This window comes from Mesoplodon mirus (genome assembly GCF_964341445.2).
Source record: "Mesoplodon mirus genome assembly, chromosome: 3".
Classification (NCBI taxonomy): domain Eukaryota; kingdom Metazoa; phylum Chordata; class Mammalia; order Artiodactyla; family Ziphiidae; genus Mesoplodon; species Mesoplodon mirus.
Genome location: NC_138978.1, coordinates 121,503,645 through 121,526,484, shown reverse-complemented (window position 1 = coordinate 121,526,484; position 22,840 = coordinate 121,503,645). Strand labels below are relative to the sequence as shown.

The window sequence follows — 22,840 nt, the reverse complement described above, 5'->3', positions numbered from 1 at the left end:
GTCTAATGTGTAGTTTATATCTGATATTTCCATATTGATTTTCTGTCTTGATGATTATCCATTGTTGAACGTGGGGTATTGAAGTCCCCTATTATTATTATTATTTTTGGCTATGCTGTACAGCATGCAGGATCTTAGTTCCCCAACCAGGGATCAAACCCGTGCCCCCTGCAATGGAAGAGTGGAGTCCTAACCACTGGACTGTTGGGGAATTCCCCCCTACTATTATTGTTTTGCTGTCTAATTCTCCTTTCATATATGTAGATATTTATATTATAAATTTAGGGGCTACAATGTTGGCTACATAGAAATTTACAATTGTTATATACTTAAATATATATATATTTTTACTGAAGTATACTGATGAGGCAGCATAGTGCAGTGATGTCTAATAACCCCTGGGAAACTGCCCAATCTGTGGCTGGTTCATCAGACAGCTCCTCTTGCTATCTTCTCATGGGCCCCATACTGACCATTTATTCTTATGCTACCAGAATATGGGCTTTTTTTTTAAACATGGGAATGTCTGTCTTTCATAGGGACTAGGTTTAGGATCAGGGATGTCCAGGGAACAAACTTTGGGGCACAGAAAAACTAATAAAAGCTAATTACCTTAGGAAATGAGCTGGCCTTCTGTGCTTGGTGCTTATCTGAGGAGTCACTCTATAAGCTACTTGCTTTGCTGTCATTTTTGATTTCCTATTTAAAAAAGGAACATGAAAGTGGATTAAGCAAGATTAAATTAGTTAAATATTTATTCAATAAAAGGCAGAAATGAAAACTGATCATTCTAGCAAAAAAGTATAAATCCTCTTCAACAGAACTACCCCAAAGGGTCAAAGTAACTTGTTCAAGGCCACATGGTTATTAAGTGACTGAGTTGGAATTTTAACTAGGTCCACTTGCCTCCAAAGCACATGCTCTTAGCCTTTGCACTGTAATGCCTCTTTCTAAGGATGATTCCAGGAAAGTCCAGAAAAGCAGGTTGAAGTGACCTGGCCAGAGCACACACCAAGGACATAAGGACAGCTAAGGCCAGTTTTCTGCTAGCAGGAAGTGGAAAGCCAGGCAGGACGTACACAGGACAGCCAGGTTTACAGGGTTTCCTCCCTGCATACTCTACTCTTTTGGCTGCCATCACCCGTCTCCTCTCTCTTGGATTTCTTGCTTCTGGTACCTGAAGAGTGAGAGGCCATTAAGCCTTTGTCACATCCTGATAGAGGCCACAGCCCAGGTGTCCTGGCTGTCCTTCAGCATGAACAAGTGCTCTCAGCCCAACAGAGGTGATGCTGGTATTTTAATAAGGATTTAGGATCTTTTTCCTGACCATGTTTAGAATATTTTCACAATTTTGAGACTTGGTGACAACAAAATAATTAATAATAATCACCCAACCATAAATAATGGAATCTATTAACAGACCATTTGAATAAACACCTGCAGTTATAGATCATGTCCTCTGGGACAATCTATTTTGTCTTTTTTCTAATGATGAGTTGAAAATAAATGTTTTCCGGAAGTGTCAATATGTAAGTCTTGTTATCTCCTCAGGAATATCACAAAGCAATTTTCTTCTAAATACCAGAAGACTGTGCTCATGCTCCCTCAATCCCAAGTCCTGGTTCTATTCCTTATTTTGAGCTCCTTCTCCATCCTGGTCGCTATGGGGGAGGGAGGCAGATAAACAAATGAGAGCAACAGAAGGGAATCAGTGGTGCTATTTACAGGGGTTTACAGATGTACACAGGAAAAGACAGCCACACCCACCAGAAACCTGATTTCAGATGAATTATTATAGAAAGGCAGCCTGCGAGCCCCAGTCATTCTGACAACCATCTCAGGATGTCAGTCTTTACCTTCTCCCACCCAGGAAACACACGCCAGTGACTCTCACCTGCGAGTTCAGCCTGACCCAGTTCTAAAGCCAATCCTGCGTGAGATAGGTGCACATTAAAAACCTTGTCCCACCAAGAGTGACTGAAATGTGTCTTCCTGGAAAATATCTATCCCATTATTATGGTGGTAGACACCTGATTGACTTAGTATCCTATTAGCTCTTCAGATCATCCTTTGATTATGCACACCCCAGATAGATAGAGTACTTATTTCATGCTAGTTTTTTCTCTTAGGGACTCTAAAGTCTCTATCCCCCAGCCCATAGAAGACAATGTGGACATGATGGACAAGAGATGACGATTCTTCCTCTTTAAATTAATTAATTAATTAATTATATTTTTGGCTGCATTGGGTCTTCATTGCTGTGTGTGGACTTTCTCTACTTATGGCGAGCAGGGGTTACTCTTTGCTGTGGTGCACTGGCTTCTCCTTATAGTGGCTTCTCTTGTTGTGGAGCATGGGCTCTAGTCATTGACTTAGTATCCAAAGTGTGCTTCAATAGGTGTGGTGCGTGGACTCAGTAGTTGTGGCACATGGGCTTAGTTGCTCCACAGCATGTGGGATCTTCCCAGACCAGGGATCGAACCCATGTCCCCTGCATTGTCAGGAGGATTCTTAACCACTGAGCCACCAGGGAAGTCCTGAGACAATGTTTCTTATGGTTCTAACTGCTCAGTGATGTTCTTTGGCTGCTAATATAATCATTTATTCATTCACAGAGTCAACAATCATTTATTGCATGTCAAACACTGGGAATGCAAGGGGAACAACTCAGATGGTTTCCTATTCTCACAGAGACCACTAATAATTGACATATTCAGTTATTTGTCAGAGGGATTTCACCTTGATGCTAAACCAGCAGAGCATGTAGCTCATCCTTCATTACAGTGCCCCAGAGAGGGTCTTCTATGCTCTTATGTATATATATATATATCTTATCAGTATATATACTGATGTTCTCCGGACAATTATCTACTTCCACACTGCTTTGGGCTTACTGCTCCCTGCATCCCACCCCATCTTCCTCACCTGGATAAGCCTCCTACTGATAACCCCTTCTTAATTCCCTAAACTTCTATTTCTGAAACTTCTACCTTCACTCTCTTTCAGTTCCCTGACTTGGGACTTGTCATTGCCCAGAACTGCTTCTCCTTTAAAATCCTAACCACTCCTCTGGAAATCGCTGAACAACTTTCCATCACTTGAACTTTCTAGCACTTTCCTTTTCCCCAGCCCTTCCTCAGTGAGATCCTCTTTCCTACCACTTATTTCTGTTTTCACTTTTCATCAACTCATTTCCTGATCTCTAAGTCTTGCCAGCCACTTGAGTTGCTTTCTCATCTCAAACTCCCTGACTCTGTCAGGCTCTCAACATACCTTTCTTACAAGGCTCCAACTTTGAATCGGTCAGGCTGATAATCTCACACTGACCTCTTGATTGTAGTTTGACAGGGCACATTGGTGCCGCTTAGCAAATGCAGGTTTTCAATCCAGTGCTTGTCTTTAACCAGGGTCTCCTTCCCTCTCAGTGATTATTTCAGACCCTTACCATTTTTCAGAAGCTTCCTCTCCAATCCAGACTCCCTGGCTCCTGTTAAGCAGCTTATCCTCCATTTCACCCCCAAAACACTATGAGATGTAGTGCCCTACTTTCTACCTACCGTAGCTGACATTTATTTTTATTTTCAACTTCTGTCATATTTTTTCCTTCCAGAAATCTGGGAATCATCTTAAATGACTATTTACTCCTTATGGTCACATCCAAAGAGCAAAGTCTTCTTATAGAGTCTACAATTAACTCTCTCTCATATCCATCCCCTCCCATGGACACCCTTTGGCACCCTGGCAGTTTAGACTCTCTTCTGCTCTCTCTGGACTAGTGCAGTGGTCTCTTCATGAATCTCCCTGACTCCACACTTCCCCCATTCCAATTCCTCCTTCAAGCTGCAGTCAGAATGCATGCTCTAAAATGCATACCATCCTTCAATGGTTTTTTTTGTTCCCTTAGCATAATGTTCTTTCTGATTGAAAAAGCTTCCTTTTCCTTTCTTCATGTTCTTGACTCTGTTAATAAAATACTATAGTTTGGAGAAAGCTTTTGTCTTTATTGTTTCTCTCCTTTTCTTTCACTTAATCTTCTACATTATATGTGAAGAAATATATCTCAATCTTGAAGCCTGAGCTCTCCAGTGGATTTGTCTGCCCATAGGCCACATGAAGTCTTTTCTCTTCCATGTGTAAACTCAGTAGGGCAGGCCTGACTTCTGAAGGCTGAAGGTAAAAGCATAGGATCTTGGATCCCAGTTGCAAACTAATCTAGATTCCTCAAAGTAAAGCTGATGTTTTGAGCCTTTTCTGAATTCTGTGTCTCTTACTGCAACATTTCAGAATCTGCAGAGGTTGGAATGTGAGTAAGTAGTATTTACAAAACCATTTATAATGGACTCTCCATCATCTGGATCCTATTGATACCTTCATATCACCTAGTATCTTCACATTTCAACACCAATATCTCCTGACACCTGACCACCAAGCAGGCTGTGACCAGCCATTTCAAACTACCTGTCATTGCTTAAATAGGTAATACTGTTTCATTTGTCTGCATATGCACAGCAAAGTCTTTTCCCATTCTGATTCTCCATTCTACTCATCCTTTAATTCCTGTTCAAGTGTCATGATCTCTCTAAAGTCTATTATTAGCACCAAGTAAACGTGACCATTTCCTCCACTGTGTTCCCAAAGTTTCTTATACTTTCCTCTCTTACAGCTGTTTTTATGTGCTATTACAATTACTAGACCATATCATTTTGCAGCACCAAACTCTCTATTATTCATCAATGTACTCCCTTGACCCATTGCATTCACCTAACACACATGGCAGCTAAAAACTTTCTACTGAATATAATAATATGTAAATTATAAGAAGAAAAACAGGATTAAAAATAAATACCTATAATGAACTAATCTTTGTATAGAGTGATCCAAATATTACAAAGAAGCTAAGATGTTTCATTAGAGAGACAAAATTACCCTGTTTGAAATAGTAGGGAGTGATGTTAGCATATGTAGTTGAGTTCTTGAGTAGTCTAGAGTTGAATAGCTCTTGAAACAAAGCTATACTTAATAGCAAGACAGGGGAAACTGGGAATACTGAGGGTCTTGCTACTCAATCCCTGCCCACCATATTTTAGACTTAAGAATGACTTGATTTCATTACCATAAGGACTTGTTTCCATTCAACTTCCAAAGATGGACATAAACGAGGACAAGCATAGAAGAAAAGCAGATCCAAGTCCTAGGCCCTCTGCTTAGCACTGGAAAAACTGGTTTGGAGGAAATAAATCCAGCCCTATTTGCAGAGATTGACACATTGGCTCTGGATTACCATCTTGACTCTGGATTATGGTGCCCACAAGGGCAACTCTGGAGTTGTTCTGTGATCTCTGGCTTCTATATTTTCTAGTCACTTCCACATGGAAGGAAAGAATTGAAATTGGCCTATTGCTCCCCACAAACCATACATGGGGGACAAGCATTGCTTGATATTCTAATGTGAAGTGACCCCATTCTTGGTACTTGCCTTTCCTTATGGGAGTTGTTTCCCCTATTTACATAGTGAAGGGACTGAAGCAGAGACTGATGGAGCTGGGATTACAGCTGAACCAAGTCATAACAGCTTGGGAATATTTTGTTTGTTTTCTTTTGTTTTCAACATCTTTCTGCCAGTTCCGGCCACCTCCCTTCCTCTGGGGACATGCTGAATTCAGCAAGTCCAGCTCTATCAGTTCTGCCCCCTAAGCCCATTGGTTTCTGGTCATCTGATAAAGCCTCTGCTGCAGGCAGGACCTGCCTCCTTCCCTCCTCCCAGCACACTTGCAACCAAAACTGAATATTGCTGTTCTGGGGCTTCCTTCCAGCCTTACGATTCAGCTCACCATCTTCAGCTACCTGGGTCATGGCTTTGCTATTCTTCTTGATCCTTGGTGAGTATTTCTGCTCCTTTTGGTCTAGGCTTCAGAATACTCTGGAACTTTGATTGGAGGAATCCTCTCCTTGCCCATCTGGTGCAGATCTAGGTATCATTCAAGGAAAGACTCTTTCTTGCTCTCCTCCTTTCTCTATATCTGGCAATTATTCTAAATCCCCAAAACCACTTAATCTATACCCAATTTATAATCCACCTTGATTACCAGAAAATTTCCTATTTCTCTATATTTGCACTAACAAATTTGTAATAATTTATCCCATTGCCTTATCACATAAATTTTCCTAAATGCACTATTTATAAAAAGACAAATAAATGGACCAAGGTTAGCAGCAGGTAAAGCAAGAAAAGAAAGTAGAACTGCAGGAGAAACACCTTTCATTTAACATATTGTACAATTTCCTTTCAAATGTGTTTCATATGTTTCCCTAGTTTTTCCTAGTTTCTTATTGCTTAGATTAATTTAGAGTAAATGGGGATTTTGGAATCAAAGAGATCTGAGTTTCAATCCTTGCTCTTTGATTTCTTAGCTGTCTGAAATTTAAAGTTACCATATCTCTCTGAAATCTCATTCTCATCTATGAAATAAAGATAATGGTATGTTCCTCAGATGTTTGTTAGGCACATTTTCACAAGATGACAGTGCCTGCTAGGTCCCTTTCCTAATCAATCACATCCATTTTAATTATCTTGATGATCCAGTACATCACTGAAGCCCACACTGGTTTCTCAGTTGGGCACTTATGTGTTCTATGCAGGGTGCTGGCCACATGCTTAAACATCTATATACCCCTTATATCACCTAACAGATAGTTCCACCCATTATGAAGGTGCTGTTGAATTTCTCAAGCTTACCTTCAGTCGCACCTCCATCATGAAGCTTTCCTGGTCTGTGACACCCATAGTCATCCACCCTGCTACAGAGTATTCAAGTCACTTTTGGGCTATGTCACTTTCACACCTACATATCAGGTTCATCACATTCAGTTTCCTTTGCATGTACACATGTTTTGTGTTCTTTATTATACATGTAGGGTATTATATATAATATAATTTTGATGTATAATATAATTTTGAGTTTTAGACAATTGCACACAAGGTCTCATTGAGTCTGGGAGTGGCCATATCCTGAAAACTAAGGACATGGGGTTATTAAGAAATTATTTGGAAAGCAAGTATTTGGAAGAAAATATTCCAGGACAAGACAATGAAATACATAGATTTACCTAAAAAGCTCTAGGCTGGAAGTCCAAAGATATTAACTCCTTCAGAAAGATCCTATAAGATGGGATGGCAGGCGGGGGTTGGGAATGATGAGTTCTGCATTTCAAAGGCCACTGACACTCAACAGGGTTCAGGACCCTCTCTACAGCATTAGTGGGGAGCCTAATGAATAGAAGAGTCTGATCATGTAGATATCCTGTAGGAAGAAACTCTGATGGTTCAAAGATGTGCTGGTGCTTAAACCTGGAAGTTTGGAACTCAATGTAGAACTGCTTTCTGGCCTATTAATCAGGGTTCAGCAAACTACAGCCTGCAAACTAAGAATGGATTTTACATTTTTAAATGGTGGGGAAAAATCAAAAGAAGAATAATATTTTGTGACAAGTGAAAATGACATAAAATCTAAATTTCGTTGTCCATAAATAAAGGTTTATTGGAACACGGCCATGCTCATTCATTTATATATACATGGCTGCATTCATGCTACAATGACAGAGTCGAGTAGTTAGAACAGACTATATGACCCATAAAGCCTAAAATATTTACAATTTGGCCCTTTACAGAAGAAGTTTGCTGACCCTGGTCTAAATGCAGTGTCAGTGAACACAGACATATCCTGCCATTTCTCCCTATGCTCTGTGCTGCCTCCCATGACATTTTTATCTTCCCCAACCAGTGTGTCTGCCCAGAGGCCTCCAGCATGCTTTCCTTTTGAGCCCAGATGCTGCATCACCACACTTTTACTTTAGGTGGTAATCACCAATCAGTCTAATTGACTAGAATAGAAAACCAAATCCATCCATGCCTGGGGTAGAGCCAACATCAGATGTAAAGGGAACATGATAGGTCAGTTAGCTATGGTAGAACTGGTTTTGTGGTTCCTAGTCAGTGCACATGTATCCTTTGAGACTGGTCATTCCAGGAAAAGAAGGCCCCAACAAGGACTAACTTTGGAGGCTGTGTATCTACCACTCTAACTGTCCCACAAAGTTTGGCAAAGGTTTTCTAGAGAGTTGCGTTTTTGAACAAAGCCTTGGAAATTGACTACAGGATCTCATTCACTTCTCTCTTCTTTCCTCAGCCTTTTGCACTGGACTTGGCCTCTTAGGTAAGATTTTTGGGTTCCTAAGAGGGAGGACTTTAAGCTCTAGAGAGTGGAAATTCTGAAACTTCTCTGGGCCATGGAGAGAGCCTCTGGTTCAAAACAGCCCAAGTAGATTTCCTTTCTGGTTTCCCAACCCACCCACTCAGTCTTATGTGGGTAGATTTCCACATAAGAAAAAAGTTGGGTGGTTTATCTTGCAAGGGGATTCCTCTCCACTTGGCTTCTGTGACCCAAGGCTCTCGGCCATCTCTAAGTAGCAGATGGCTTTGTTTCAGGCTCAGAAGACACCTCACCCCCTGGGAAACAAACTTCCTTTTGCCCTGCTGAATTCTACCATTTCCAGTTCTCTCTGCCAGCTTTAATGGTACCATTGAACTAGAAATGCATCAGCTTCTGTGCAGCATATGGCTTCACCAGCAGAGTGCAGGCTGGATTTCAGCCACCACTGGCCATTTCTGTGAGGAGTCTTTGGGCAGAGCACAAACAGCTCAACTAAGGAGAGAAAAGGGCTGCAAAGAGATAATTAGTCTGTGGGAGAGGAAGGCCCTGATGGTCCAAAATCAAGGGGATTTGTTGTGGATTATGAGTTTCTTTGACATTATCCCTTCAGCCTAGTCTTTCTCTTGATAGTAGAGACTTTACCAGAGAGGGGCAGCTACAAACTCTGCTATGAATGTGGAGGATTTTACACCCTGATAGATGCAGTTTGATTCCTTAAAGGAGTGCTGCTTCTGGGTCTCAGTCCAATACTCAGATTACTTGGTCTTTCTTCTCTGGCCTCCAGGGCTATCCCTTACTGCAAGTGCCGGGAGACACCTGCTCTCCTTATAGCCTTCTCACATCCTAAGATGTTGCTTCTCCACCCCTGGGTCCCTCTTTCAAGACCTCAGCTAATAAAGTAAGCTAAAACACTGCCTAGGACACACTGCCCTGATGAGCCCCTCTGTTCTTTTCTCTAGCTTTCAAATCTTTTCTCAGACCTTCTCTCCCCTCCAGCTGGATTTCTTTTGTACTTATTCTGTGTTTCTCTCTCTCACTGTCTCTCTGTCTCTTTTCAAAAACATATTTCTTCTTTCTTAGGAGGTGTTCTAGTCCTCCACTTCATGAAAATGAAAACTTATTTAAAACCAGAGTTTTACCATTCAAAATAAAATGAAATAACCTATGCATGATTCTGATAGCTAATATTTGCTGGAGTACACAATAATGCCTAGCCAAGCTCTAATCTTAGTTACAATGACTCAAAAGTTACCTCTAGATGACTCTTCTTGAATTATATTTGTACTCAGATATACATGCCTTAAGCTTCAGTGTGCAAAAATGGAAATTTTCTTAGTTTTTTATAGTTTTATATTAATTTCTATCTCTAACCTCCATTCTTCATATTGCTTCCCTCAAGAAATTATGGAAGAAAAGGAGAAGAACAAAAACAAATGGACAAACCAAACATAAACTTCCCAATGCAGTTTAAAATCAGGTCAGACTTTTTTCACCCAACAGCTTCTTCTGGGGTTGATGCCAAGTTCTAGGGAGTTTATGCAGAGTTGAGACAAGGTAGGCAGTGGAAAATCTGGTCCTGAGAAATTGTATTCCACTTTGCAGGGATCTGGGTCATTCCATGTGGCCCATGTTGTCACATGTTATACTGTTCATATTCTAATAGATCACAGACCACTAGTCTGAATGTGGCCCCTCCAGGTTCAACAGACCTCTCCATGGAGGCATGGCAAATTTAGGTTTTCTTTATCACTCTATCACTCTGGGGCTGAGAGGACTTGGCGGGATTGCCTCAAACCTATTAAATATAATCTCTTTGAGGGCAACAATGCTAACTATCTTGTCATCACTATTCTCTGAGTTCATAAAACAATACCTGGAATGTAGTATCCAGAAGTTTATTTCCTGATGGGCTCTTCCCTGGTCTCCCTACACAACCATCTCTACTCCATGTCTAAGTCTTAGTAGAAGGGAAAGAATTTCTATTAGTCTTTCCTACCTCACGGTTGTAGTCAAGAAGCAGAAACAAATCCTGGATTCCTCAGAACTTATCTGGAGGCTCTGTGAAGCATACCTCCTACTCCCAACCCCTAGAATCCTCTAGACTCAGTTTTGGAGCCCTGAGACAGGCTCTGACTCTTCTTTTGCCCAGTACTCTCTGTATTTCTTCTGAGCTGGGTTCTTGGACATGGGAAAATGTCATAGAAGTAGCAAGGATGAGTGGGGGTGGATCACTGATACTGGGAGAGACAGTCAGGTTGTTCAGCCCAAATTATATCCAGACACCTTGCCTCAATCTAGCTGCCATGGGGGGAGACAGAGTCATGAAGAAGAAAGGACAAAAACAGATATCATCTCTACACTCCTCTTCTGACCCAGGTTTTCCATTATTTGACAGTGTGACCATATGACCTTGAATTTCATGAGGATCATTTTCTTCATCAGTGAAATGGTGGGGTAGACTTGATGATCTCTATAGGTCCTTCTGATCCTGACCAACAGAGATTCTAAAAACTCTGCTGGATGTTCAACCAACCTCTTTCTCTTAATCTTTAAACACCTAGATATGACTGCTGGTTTTTGAAAACTGGCAGTCATATCTAGGTGTCTTGAAGTGGAGTTTCTTGGTAGGATACAATTAAGAGTGTAGCAGGGCTAGAACTCAGAGATGGAGTCCTGAAGCTCCTCTTCCTTTTTGGCCCCTCCTTTCTCATCCCTCAATTTTCCATGCAATGGAAGTGGTGGAAGAGTTCTAAGAAGACTGCATACATGCCTGAGTACTCTCTGGGCTCCTCCCAGATCTCCAGCCAATATCTCATTTCTTTGCAGAGTCTTCATCCAGAATGCGACTGGTGGGAGGTCACCATCGCTGTGAAGGGCGGGTGGAAGTGGAACGGCACGGCCAGTGGGGCACTGTGTGTGATGACGGCTGGGACATGAAAGATGTGGAAGTGGTGTGCCAGGAGCTGGGCTGTGGAGCAGCCACAGGGACACCCAGTGGTAGTTTATATAAGCCATTGGCAGAAAAAGACCAAAAAGTCCTCATCCAAAATGTCAGATGCAGTGGGATGGAAAGTAAACTGATTGATTGTGAGCAAGAGGAAGATGTTTTTGATTGCTCCCACAAAGAAGATGCAGGGGCGATGTGTGAAAGTGAGTATGGCAGGGCTCAAGGACTATCTGCCAGCTGCCCACACCCCACATGACCACTCTTTGTCCTTATTCTCCACCATGAACTAATGGCTAATTGGCTCCTTGTCCTTCACATCTTACACTTCCTCAATTGTGGACCCTGGAGACAAACATTATCCTCAGGTAGAATCGCTACTCATCCTTGGTTGCGATAATGATTTTCTCTTAGTTTCAGTCTATATGAGAACCTGTTTCTCTTCTTCACACACACAAACATGCACAAATCCAACAACAATTAAACATTTGCATCTAGAGCTCAGGTGGAGTTATGGGGAAGAAATGAGCTCCCAAAGTATAATGTATGCTTTTTCAGTTCTCAAGGAGTCCACCATCTAAGTAGATAGACAGGAGGCACTCATAGGAAACCAACACACAACAATTGTGTGTATATCTATATCTATATCTATATCTATATCTATATCTATATCTATAATTGTTGTTATGGTATTCCTTTGCTCCATTCATATATTTGCTTTCTATGTATTAATAATTTCTCTCTCTGGGTCTATCTCCTCCTCCATTAGACTGCGATTTGTCTAAGGGACTAGTTCATGTCTTCTTTTTGTTACCCCACAGTTTGTTATCAGAGAAACAATCACTAAATGCTTGCACCCTGATGCTGAGGTCTCATTCTTATTTCTTAGAAAAATTCAGTGTTAGGAGCCCCCTTTTCTGGGAAGGATGTGTTCTTACAAAGAGCAGACGCTTCATCTTTCTTTTCCCACAGTTCCAGAGACTGTGCGGCTGGTTGGTGGCCCTGGTCACTGCAAAGGGCGAGTGGAGGTGAAGCACCAAGAGCAATGGGGCACCGTGTGCAAAGCAGGCTGGAATCTCTCAGCCGCGAAGGTGGTGTGCCGGCAGCTGGGATGTGGGAGGGCCATACTGACCCAAAGAAGCTGCAACAAGGATACCCAGGGCCAAGGGCCCATCTGGCTGAGTGAGGTGTCATGTTCAGGACAAGAAGGAAACCTTCAAGATTGCCCTTCTGGGCCCTGGGGGAAGAATAACTGCACCCATAATGAGGACACATGGGTCGAATGTGAAGGTAATGCCTATAAGTCCAGCGACTAGCTTCATTCATGAATTTGATTAAATGGAATTCTATTCAACCAATGTTACAGATAACTACTCATGCATCACATAACCATGGCAGTGTTATTTAAGTGTGCTGCTCATCAACTGTCTTGTTTTTAAAATGGAGATAATGATACTTACCTTTTTATATGAAAATGCTTTAACCGATATTAAGCAATGTATTAATATGAACTATTATTATATTGAATTCTATATAATAGGGAAAGGACACACCATTCCATGTACTTGTTGAAGTCTTCAATTTAAAAAAACTACTAGAAAGTCATTCATAAATATTAGACTTTTATAAAATAGATGGGAAAGTGAAAAGATCTTAGTTAAGGAAACGGTCCTGGGCCACATGGATTGGAACCAAAAGCAAGGGTTATAATCACAGAAACACAGGTAAAGAGTTTCAAAAGTGCTGATGGGATTTGAATGAGGATGTAGATGATGTTATTTTTTCTTCTTTCCATGCCTCTCTCCATCCCCTCACCCTGCAGATCCCTTTGACTTGAGGCTGGTAGGAGGAGACACCCGCTGCTCTGGGAGACTGGAAGTGCTGCACAAGGGTGAATGGGGCTCTGTGTGTGATGATGGCTGGGGAGAAAAGGAGGAACAGGTGGTGTGCAAGCAACTGGGCTGTGGGGAGTCAGTCTTTCTATCTGCCAAAGCCCGGAGAAACTTTGGCCTTGGAGCTGGCCGCATCTGGCTAGATGATGTTCATTGCTCAGGGAAGGAGCAGTCCCTGGAACAGTGTCGGCACAGGTTCTGGGGGTATCACAACTGCAACCACAAGGACGATGTGGCCATGACCTGCTTAGGTAAGTGCTGTAGATGAAACCCAAGGGGACTGACATTAAGGGAGGTGAAGAAGGGGGTGGTGGGGGTGAACTCTGAGGATAAGGGTTATTCTACCAGTGCCGTACAGCTGTCCATAATAGTCACCTACTTTATGTGTTCTTCAAGGAATTTAATTGAGACATTCTAGTAGTGAATAGAATGATAATAATAATAATACTAAAAAAATCCCATACCATACAGTTATTGAATGTGAGAACAAAAAGCATTTTGAAAATTATTGAATTAACACCTTTATATTAAACATGAAGAAAGTAAGAGTCAGTCAATAAGTAACTTCCCAAAATCATAAAAAATTGTTTTCAAATGATAGGGCAGAACTAAAATGACCAGTATTGACTCTTAACTCAGGATTAGTTGTCTTAGATGACCTCAGTCCTCAAACTCTAAGTTTAAACTATAGAAAATGGTCCAATATCATTCTACCTATTGTCACTCCCCAGATACTAAGTTAACCTGTGGGAATGGGGCTGGGGTAGGGGGCTCTTTGGGAATGCCCATGAGTGTCTTTCTAGAGAAGCCAGGATACTAACCCTGAACTGTAGACCTCTATGGGGGAGTGAAGGAAGAAATCCTGTCCCGACGTGAGTCAGGAAATGCAAGCATAGCCCTTGGGTGACTGACTCAAGAGTCACAGTTCTGAAGCCCAGCTTTTTAATCAGGGTGGGAAACTGGCATGCAGAGCTGCCTGGTTAAATACTCAGCTATGGAACTGGGCAAGAGCTGATAGTGGACCAAAGATATGAAGAGCAGCTAGTGCCCGGAAAAAGAGGGCTTTAGTGACAGAAGACTAGGGTTTGAGCCTTGCTGCTGCCATTCTGAGGCTAGTTAATCTTAGATAGTCACTTAACTACTCAAGACCTCAGTATTTTCACTGGTAAAAAGGGAGACACTTGTCCCATTCTTCTTGAAGAGTTTTGTGATTGTGTGAGGGTGAGAAGTGTTAATGTATGTGAATACTGTTTGTGACTCATAGGGGAGCTGGTTGAATTAAGTACCTGGGACACTGTACCAGATTCTGACATGGTTCACATCAGTGTGAGTTATGTGTGTGATTAGGTCTGGGAGGGTCTCTGTTTCCTATTCTGGAACCCAGTCTTCTTTCTTGGTCTCTTTGGGTCTGAATGAAATAATCCCCTCTTGGCATGTCCCCATCCTTACTGTACATTCTTCTCTTTACAGAACTGTAGCCTGGCCTTCCTGATGCTTGACCTGATCCCTGCAGGCCCTGAGTGTCTTTTGCTTTCTCCTGGGCCAGAATGGCCTGGCATGAGCACTGAGCCTGCAGGCTTAGCTACCACTCCCTCAGCCCCTCAGTAGGAATCTGAACACTCTGCTTATACTTTGCTCTCAGAGCCAAGCACCCCTATCATTGCCTGGAGATATGAGTTGTTGAATTCTCTCTTGCTGGGGAAGATGAGCTCCCAGTCACCCTCTCCTCACTGCTGACCCATTGGCATTGGTTCTGGCCTCTCCTGCTTCTTCTCAACCAGCCTGGCATCCCCAGGCCTGTTACTTTGACCACTACAGGCCCTTTTCAAGACAAGATCTATGTCTGTAAAGAACATGAAAGGAATGAGACAACGAAAGAACATTTGAAGGGGAATGTGGGTTAACAATTACATGAAAGTTGGGGGAAAGCTTAGAGTCTTTTTAAACACTTTTTCTTAACCTTCAGGTGATCACAACAATTAACATCTGAATATTCTCCTATTCTTTGATGAGAGTAGACCATTCTTTCAAGAGCAGTGCAGTATCCTGTAATCCTAGACCTTTTCATGACACTTGGAAAAAAATATCACACTCCCTGAATGCCCATAATAAAATATCTTTGTTGACCATCCATATACATCTTGCCAACATGGTGTACATTGAACAAGAAGAATCTCACAAATTCACTATAATTTTTCCAAGGAAAAATGTATTGGCTATGGAGCTGCCACTAGGAGAAGGGAAAGGAAGAGATGAAGAAAGAGTTTAGGGAGGTCCAGAGTCATGTCTCATGCCAACCAGATGTTATCATTTTAATTCTGTCCACTCAAACTTTAGGATCTACAAGTTTGAGGCAAGATAGAATGATACTAAGGAGAGAATTATGACTTAATTCTAAAAACTGACAACTTTAGATTCTGAGGCTGAGTCGAGTACTTGTAATATGCCTACATTTATGCTTTCTAATAAAGTAGTTCTCACAGTCTCAACAGTTGCCTCTCTCTGTGATATACTCTTTCTACCCAAGAGGAAGCAGGTGTCTCAGCTTTACAGGGATGACCTTTTAGGCAGGATTAGGTAGAAGATGCAATCTGCCAGCAGATGCAATCTTATGGGTGATATAGCTCTCTCCTCTGGATGGAGAACTTTCTCCCTGTCTATTTCCTATAACAGGAAAATATGTAAAGAAACCTAGCTTCATAGAAGAGAAGAAAATGCCTTAACAGACATTTTGAGATCTATCCTGTCTACTCAAAGAGATTTTGCCTTTATCTGATCAGTTATCTCAGGTCTTCCTGATTTTCCCTACAGACTAGTATCATGTTCCCTAAACCACACAGTATTATATCTAGAATCTAGAGGCCTGCTGAACTGCCTTGATTGAGTCATTGTAAAGCTCTTTTATCCTAAGTAGAGTAGAACAGGTTTGGCTTTTCACAAAAGGAACTTTATTTCCCCTTAATTTCTACATTAGAATTTCTTTTGTAAAATTCCTACTTAGCAAGACCCCTGAGAACAAATTAGATAAAAATAATAACTTTTAGAGGAGGCTGGGTGATCCAGCGCAGAAGGCAAGACATGACAGTAGCCTAATATATAGTGTTGGATGTCTAATAAGAATGTGTCACTTAAGTAGAGGAAACTGAGAAGCTGAAAGTCAAAGTTGACACTAGCCTATTAACACTGTCCAGGAGAAAATTGTTCCCTGACCCAGGAATATGGCTGTTTATCTTGATTTCCAAAGTGGACATGGATGAAATAGTACATCAGAGCCTGAAGAAGTTAGCATAGTGACAATGACTGACAGTGCTCACAAATATTCATGTTTGTTTCTTCTTCCTAGACATGCCACTAGTCTATCCCAAGTTTGTCTTATAGAAGATACCCCAACCAGACTCCTGCCCCCACCCTAGCAAAGCAGTGCAGTAAACTGGAGCTCTTCATTCAATGAGAATATTACCCACTGGGTATTTTAGGAGTTGCCAGTTGGCATACACCTTATCCTCCAAGTACCTGTCCTATAACCATCATCTCCTGACCCTTGCCCAGTTCCAGATCCGTAGCTACCCATGAAGTGCTCAGCAGGCACTTGCTCACTACACTTTCTTACAAGAGTCTTGGGCAGCAATGGGCCTCCAGGTCTGTGGAGCTAGAGCCTAACACCAAGCACCTACATAATCTCCAGTGGGAAGGGGACTCACACCTGGGCGTTTACCCTGAGGCTGCAGCTGCAAATTGGTCACAATCAATCCCCATTTGGACTTGCTGCCTGATGGTCCCAGGCTTCTCAAGTAACTAGGGCTCCCAGGTGTCCCTTTGATCTAGTGGGACCATATGTCCCATTCTCACAGTGGAAATAATTTATGACATTTTCATATCAAGGCAGTTAACAATAGTGTGCCTTCTCAATGCTCTTTTTCTCCTTACCTGCTGGCTTGTTAGAGAAGACCCCAAAGACCTAGGGGAGGGCAGACCCAGAAGATGGAAGGAGCCTGGATCTCTGAATGACAGTGTGGATCTCTGAATGACTCATACTCTGCTGACTGTGTCATGAAAGAAATCAAACTTCTTTGTGTTAAGTCACTGAGGTGTTGAGGAGATTTTTACAGCAATTAGTTTAGTCGGACTAAAACAGATATAAATAGTATTTTTAAAAAATCAATTGCATTCCTTCAAAGCTCACCAAAAAAATTTCTGATGATCATTTGGCTCCCTCAAAAGCTTCTAGTATCTAATATTCCATGCTAATCAGGAAATGTGAGACTTGGCTCACTCACTTTATTTTTACTATAAATTATATTTTATTTTGGATATTTATTTTTAATGGTCTTCTGACCCGCCACCCCCCCCCCCCACATACGTTTTTTCTAAAACCTATGCAAGATGCTCCTGGAGAATTCCTTGCCAACATTATTTGGTGTGTATCTTAAGACTTTTTTTTTTTTAAGAACAATTTTAGGTTCACAACAAAACAACAGTGGAAGGTACAAAGATTTCCCATACACCTCCTGCTCTCACATATGCATAACTTCCCCCATTCTCAACATTCCTAATAGAGTAGTGTGTTTGTTAAAATAATGAACCTACATTGAAATATCATTATCTCTCAGATTCCATAGTTTACATTAGGGCTCACTCTCGGTGTTGTTCTATGGGTCTGGACAAATTTATAAATGTGTATTCACCATTAGAGTATCATACAGAATAATTTTACTACCTAAAAATCCTCTGTGCTCTGCCTATTCATCCCTCATGCCCCTCTAACCCCTAGCAACCACTGATCCTTTTATTGTCTCCATAGTTTTACCTTTTCCAGAAAGTCATATCATTGGAATGATACAGTATATAGCCTTCTCAGATTAGTTTCTTTCACTTAGTAATATGTATTTAAGTTTCCTCCGTGTCTTTTCATGACTTGATAGCTCATTTCTTTTATTTATTTATTAAAAAAATTTTTTTACAATTATTTTACAATCTACTTAAATTTTTTTTTAAATTTTTATTTATTTATTTATTTTTATTTCTGGCTGTGTTGGGTCTTCATTGCTGCACATGGGCTTTCTCTATTTGCAGTGTGAGGGTTTCTCATTGCGGTGGCTCTAGGCACACATGCTTCAGTAGTCGGGGCATGCGGGCTCAGTAGTTGTGGCTCGCGGGCTCTCGAGTGCAGGCTCAGTAGTTGTGGTGCACAGACTTAGTTGCTCCACAGCATGTGGGATCTTCCTGGACCAGGGCTCGAACCTGTGTCCCCTGCATTGGCAGGTGGATCCTTAACCACTGTGCCACCAGGGAAGCTCTCATTTCTTTTTAGCACTAACATTCCATTGTCTGGATGTGCCACTTTTTTTTTTTAATCCATTTATCTAGTGAAGGACATCTTGGTGCTTCCAAGTTTTGACAATCATGAATAAAGCTGCTATAAACATCTGTATGCAGATTTTTGTGTGGACATAAGTTTTAAACTCGTTTGGGTAAACATTAAGGAGTAGTTTTCAACAATATAAGCACGCCATTCTGGCTACAGTCGATTGATACCAAGAGTGGGCTTATGTCCAAGCTAGATCAATCAACCCTTCCCAGGAGACAGGAACTCTGATTGAAATCAGATTAGTTTCTCCAAGTAGCTAGACTTGTAACAAATTAACCCAGGAACTGTGGGTGGTCATTTTCCACATAGATCAGAGAATGAGAGGAAGCCCTTCCACAGAGATACATGAAATGAATGAACGAGATGCACAGAGAGGAACATAGATGAGAGACATAGAACCCGAACAACATTTTCAGTTTCTGGTTCTCATCTTTTCCTGGAATCCAGCTGCATTCCTGGTCTTTGGTTCTGTGACAAACTGTTGTAGGTTTATAATATATGTATATTATATATCATGATATGATGATATATATATCATGATATAGTATACATATTAATATATATTAAATTTTTTTAAATTTTATTTATTTTTGGCTACGCTGGGTCTCCATTGAGGTGCGCGGGCTTCTCATTGTGGTGACTTCTCTTGTTGCGGTGCATGGGCTTTCAGTAGTTGTGGGGTACAAGCTCAGTAGTTGTGGCTCGCAGGCTCAGTAGTTGTGGCCCATGGGCTTAGTTGCTCGACGGCATGTGGGGTCCTCCCAGACCAGGACTTGAACCCACGTCCCCTGCACTAGCAGGCAGATTCCTAACCACTGTGCCACCAGAGAAGCCCTATATTAAATTTTTATTGAATTATCTCATTTTTTTTTCTTTTCTGGTGGGGGGGCTGCATCAGGTCCTAGTTGTGGCATGCAGGATCTTTCATTTCGGTGCACAGGTTTCTCTCTAGTTGGGACACACAGGCTCCAGAGCATGTAGGCACTGTAGTTTGTAGCATGTGGGCTCTCTAATTGAGGCATGTGGGCTCAGTAGTTGCAGCACATGGGCTTAGTTGCCCTGCGGCCTGTGGGATCTTAGTTCCCCAACCAGGGATGGAACACTTGTCCTCTGCATTGGAAGGCCGATTCTTTACCACTGTGCCACCAGGGAAGTCCCCCCCTCCTTGGGTTTCTTTTCTTCTACTCTGAGGTGAAGGCATCCTCTCATGGGGCTTAACACATGATAATGGGATAGGTGTGCCTAATGGCCCATGTGTTCTCTATAGACTGGCTGTGGGCAGAGTTAGAAAGCACTTTCTTGTTGAGGGTCATGGTCTAGGGCAGGTCTGTCCAATAGATATATACTATGAGCCACATATATAATTTAAAATTTCCTAGTAGCCACACTAGAAAAAGGTAAAAAAAAAAGAACAGGTGGAATTAATTTTAATAATATGTTTTATTTAACTCAATATACCCAAAATATTATCATTTAATGGTAATCAATATAAAAAATTAACAAGGTACTTTACAATCTCTTTTTTTCTTACTAAGTTTTCAAAATCCAGTATGTAATTTACGCTTACGGTGCATTTCAATTTGAACTAGCTACATTTCAAGTGCTCAAAAGACATTCATGGTTAGTGGCTATTATGTGTGACAGCACATGTAGGTGTAATATAAAGTCATTGGGGTTATATCAGGCTTAGTTCTTATCACAGGTTAAATTCTGAAAATTACTTAACATCTTTTTATTTATTTTATTTTTTTTTACAACTTTATTGGAGTATAATTGCTTCACAATGCTGTGTTAGTTTCTGCTTTACAACAAAGTGAATCAGTTATACATATACATCTGTTCCCATATCCCTTCCCTCTTGCGTCTCCCTCCCTCCCACCCTCCCTATCCCACCCCTCCAGGCGGTCACAAAGCACCTAGCTGATCTCCCTGTGCTATGCAGCTGCTTCCCACTAGCTATCTACCTTACGTTTGGTAGTGTATATATGTCCCTGCCTCTCTCTCACTTTTTCACAGCTTACGCTTCCCCCTCCCCATATCCTCAAGTCCATTCTCAAGTAGGTCTGCGTCTTTATTCCTGTTTTACCCCTAGGTTCTTCATGACATTTTTTCCCCTTAAATTCCATATATATGTGTTAGCATACGGTATTTGTCTTTCTCTTTCTGACTTACCTCACTCTGTATGACAGACTCTAGGTCTATCCACCTCATTACAAATAGCTCAATTTCGTTTCTTTTTATGGCTGAGTAATATTCCATTGTATATATGTGCCACATCTTCTTTATCCATTCATCCGATGAAGGACACTTAGGTTGTTTCCAGCTCCGGGCTATTGTGAATAGAGCTGCAATGAACATTTCGGTACATGTCTCTTTTTGAATTATGGTTTTCTCAGGGTATATGCCTAGTAGTGAGATTGCTGAGTCATATGGTAGTTCTATTTGTAGTTTTTTAAGGAACCTCCATACTGTTCTCCATAGTGGCTGTACCAATTCACATTCCCACCAGCAGTGCAAGAGTGTTCCCTTTTCTCCACACCCTCGCCAGCATTTATTGTTTCTAGATTTTTTGATGATGGTCATTCTGACTGGTGTGAGATGATATCTCATTGTAGTTTTGATTTGCATTTCTCTAATGATTAATGATGTCAAGCATTCTTTCATGTGTTTGTTGGCAGTCTGTATATCTTCTTTGGAGAAATGTCTCTTTAGGTCTTCTGCCCATTTTTGGACTGGGTTGTTTGTTTTTTTGTTATTGAGCTGCATGAGCTTCTTGTAAATTTTGGAGATTAATCCTTTGTCAGTTGCTTCATTTGCAAATATTTTCTCCCATTCTGAGGGTTGTCTTTTGGTCTTGTTTATGGTTTCCTATGCTGTGCAAAAGCTTTGAAGTGTCATTAGGTCCCATTTGTTTATCTTTGTTTTTATTTCCATTTCTCTAGGAGGTGGGTTAAAAAGGATCTTGCTGTGATTTATGTCATAGAGTGTTCTGCCTATGTTTTCCTCTAGAGTTTGATAGTTTCTGGCCTTACATTATGTCTTTAATCCATTTTGAGCTTATTTTTGTGTATGGTATTAGGGAGTGATCTAATCTCATACTTATATGTGTCTCTGTGCAGTTTTCCCAGCACCACTTATCGACGAGGCTGTCCTTTCTCCACTGTACATTCCTGCCTCCATTATCAAAGATAAGGTGACCATATGTGCATGGGTTTATCTCTGGGCTTTATATCCTGTTCCATTGATCTATATTTCTGTTTTTGTGCCAGTACCATAATGTCTTGATTACTGTAGCTTTGTAGTATAGTCTGAAGACAGGGAGCCTGATTCCTCCAGCTCTGTTTTTCGTTCTCAAGATTGCTTTGGCTATTCTGGGTCTTCTGTGTTTCCATACAAACTGTGAAATTTTTTGTTCTAGTTCTGTGAAAAATGCCAGTGGTAGTTTGATAGGGATTGCATTGAATCTGTAGATTGCTTTGGGTAGTAGAATCATTTTCACAATGTTGATTCTTCCAATCCAAGAACATGGTATATCTCTCCATCTGTTGGTATCATCTTTAATTTCTTTCATCAGTGTCTTATAATTTTCTGCATACAGGTCTTTTGTCTCCTTAGGTAGGTTTATTCCTAGATATTTTATTCTTTTTGTTGCAATGGTAAATGGGAGTGTTTTCTTGATTTCACTTTCAGATTTTTCATCATTAGTGTATAGGAATGCCAGAGATTTCTGTGCATGAATTTTGTATCCTGCTACTTTACCAAATTCATTGATTAGCTCTAGTAGTTCTCTGGTAGCATCTTTAGGATTCTCTATGTATAGTATCATGTCATCTGCAGTGACAGCTTTACCTCTTCTTTTCCGATTTGGATTCCTTTTTTTCCCTTTTATTCTCTGATTGCTGTGGCTAAAACTTCCAAAACTATGTTGAATAAGAGTGGTGAGAGTGGGCAGCCTTGTCTTGTTCCTGATCTTAGTGGAAATGGTTTCAATTTTTCACCATTGAGGACGATGTTGGCTGTGGGTTTGTCCTATATGGCCTTTATTATGTAGAGGAAAGTTCCCTCTATGCCTACTTTCTGCAAGGTTATTATCATAAATGGGTGTTGAATTTTGTCAGAAGCTTTCTCTGAATCTATTGAGATGATCATATGGTTTTTCTCCTTCAGTTTGTTAATATGGTGTATCACGTTGATTGATTTGCATATATTGAAGAATCCTTGCATTCCTGGAATAAACCCCACTTGATCATGGTGTATGATCCTTTTAATGTGCTGCTGGATTCTGTTTGCTAGTATTATGTTGAGGATTTTTGCATCTATGTTCATCAGTGATATTGGCCTGTAGTTTTCTTTCTTTGTGACATCCTTGCCTGGTTTTGGTATCAAGGTGATGGTGGCCTCGTAGAATGAGTTTGGGAGTGTTCCT

General features: G+C 41.1%; 1 protein-coding gene across 2 annotated transcripts; it reads left to right on the top strand.

The window, feature by feature from the left end:
• Positions 1-5,777: 5,777 nt before the first annotated feature.
• Positions 5,778-15,486, top strand: CD5L (CD5 molecule like). Of its 2 annotated transcripts, XM_082615173.1 has the most exons (6): positions 5,778-5,879; positions 8,187-8,213; positions 11,037-11,360; positions 12,127-12,444; positions 12,977-13,297; positions 14,517-15,486. In XM_082615173.1, exons 1-6 carry the CDS (start codon positions 5,852-5,854, stop codon positions 14,522-14,524), a joined length of 1,026 nt encoding a protein of 341 aa, XP_082471299.1. In that variant the 5' UTR covers positions 5,778-5,851; the 3' UTR covers positions 14,525-15,486. The 2 variants fall into 2 exon arrangements, with proteins under 2 accessions (XP_082471299.1, XP_082471300.1); XM_082615174.1 differs by lacking the exon at positions 8,187-8,213.
• Positions 15,487-22,840: the final 7,354 nt, after the last annotated feature.

Coding starts and splice junctions, on each gene's coding strand:
- CD5L (XM_082615173.1), top strand. CDS start 5,852: ATGGCTTTGCTATTCTTCTTGATCCTTG. Junction 5,880..8,186: donor GCTATTCTTCTTGATCCTTG/GTGAGTATTTCT, acceptor TTCTTTCCTCAG/CCTTTTGCACTGGACTTGGC. Junction 12,445..12,976: donor CACATGGGTCGAATGTGAAG/GTAATGCCTATA, acceptor CTCACCCTGCAG/ATCCCTTTGACTTGAGGCTG.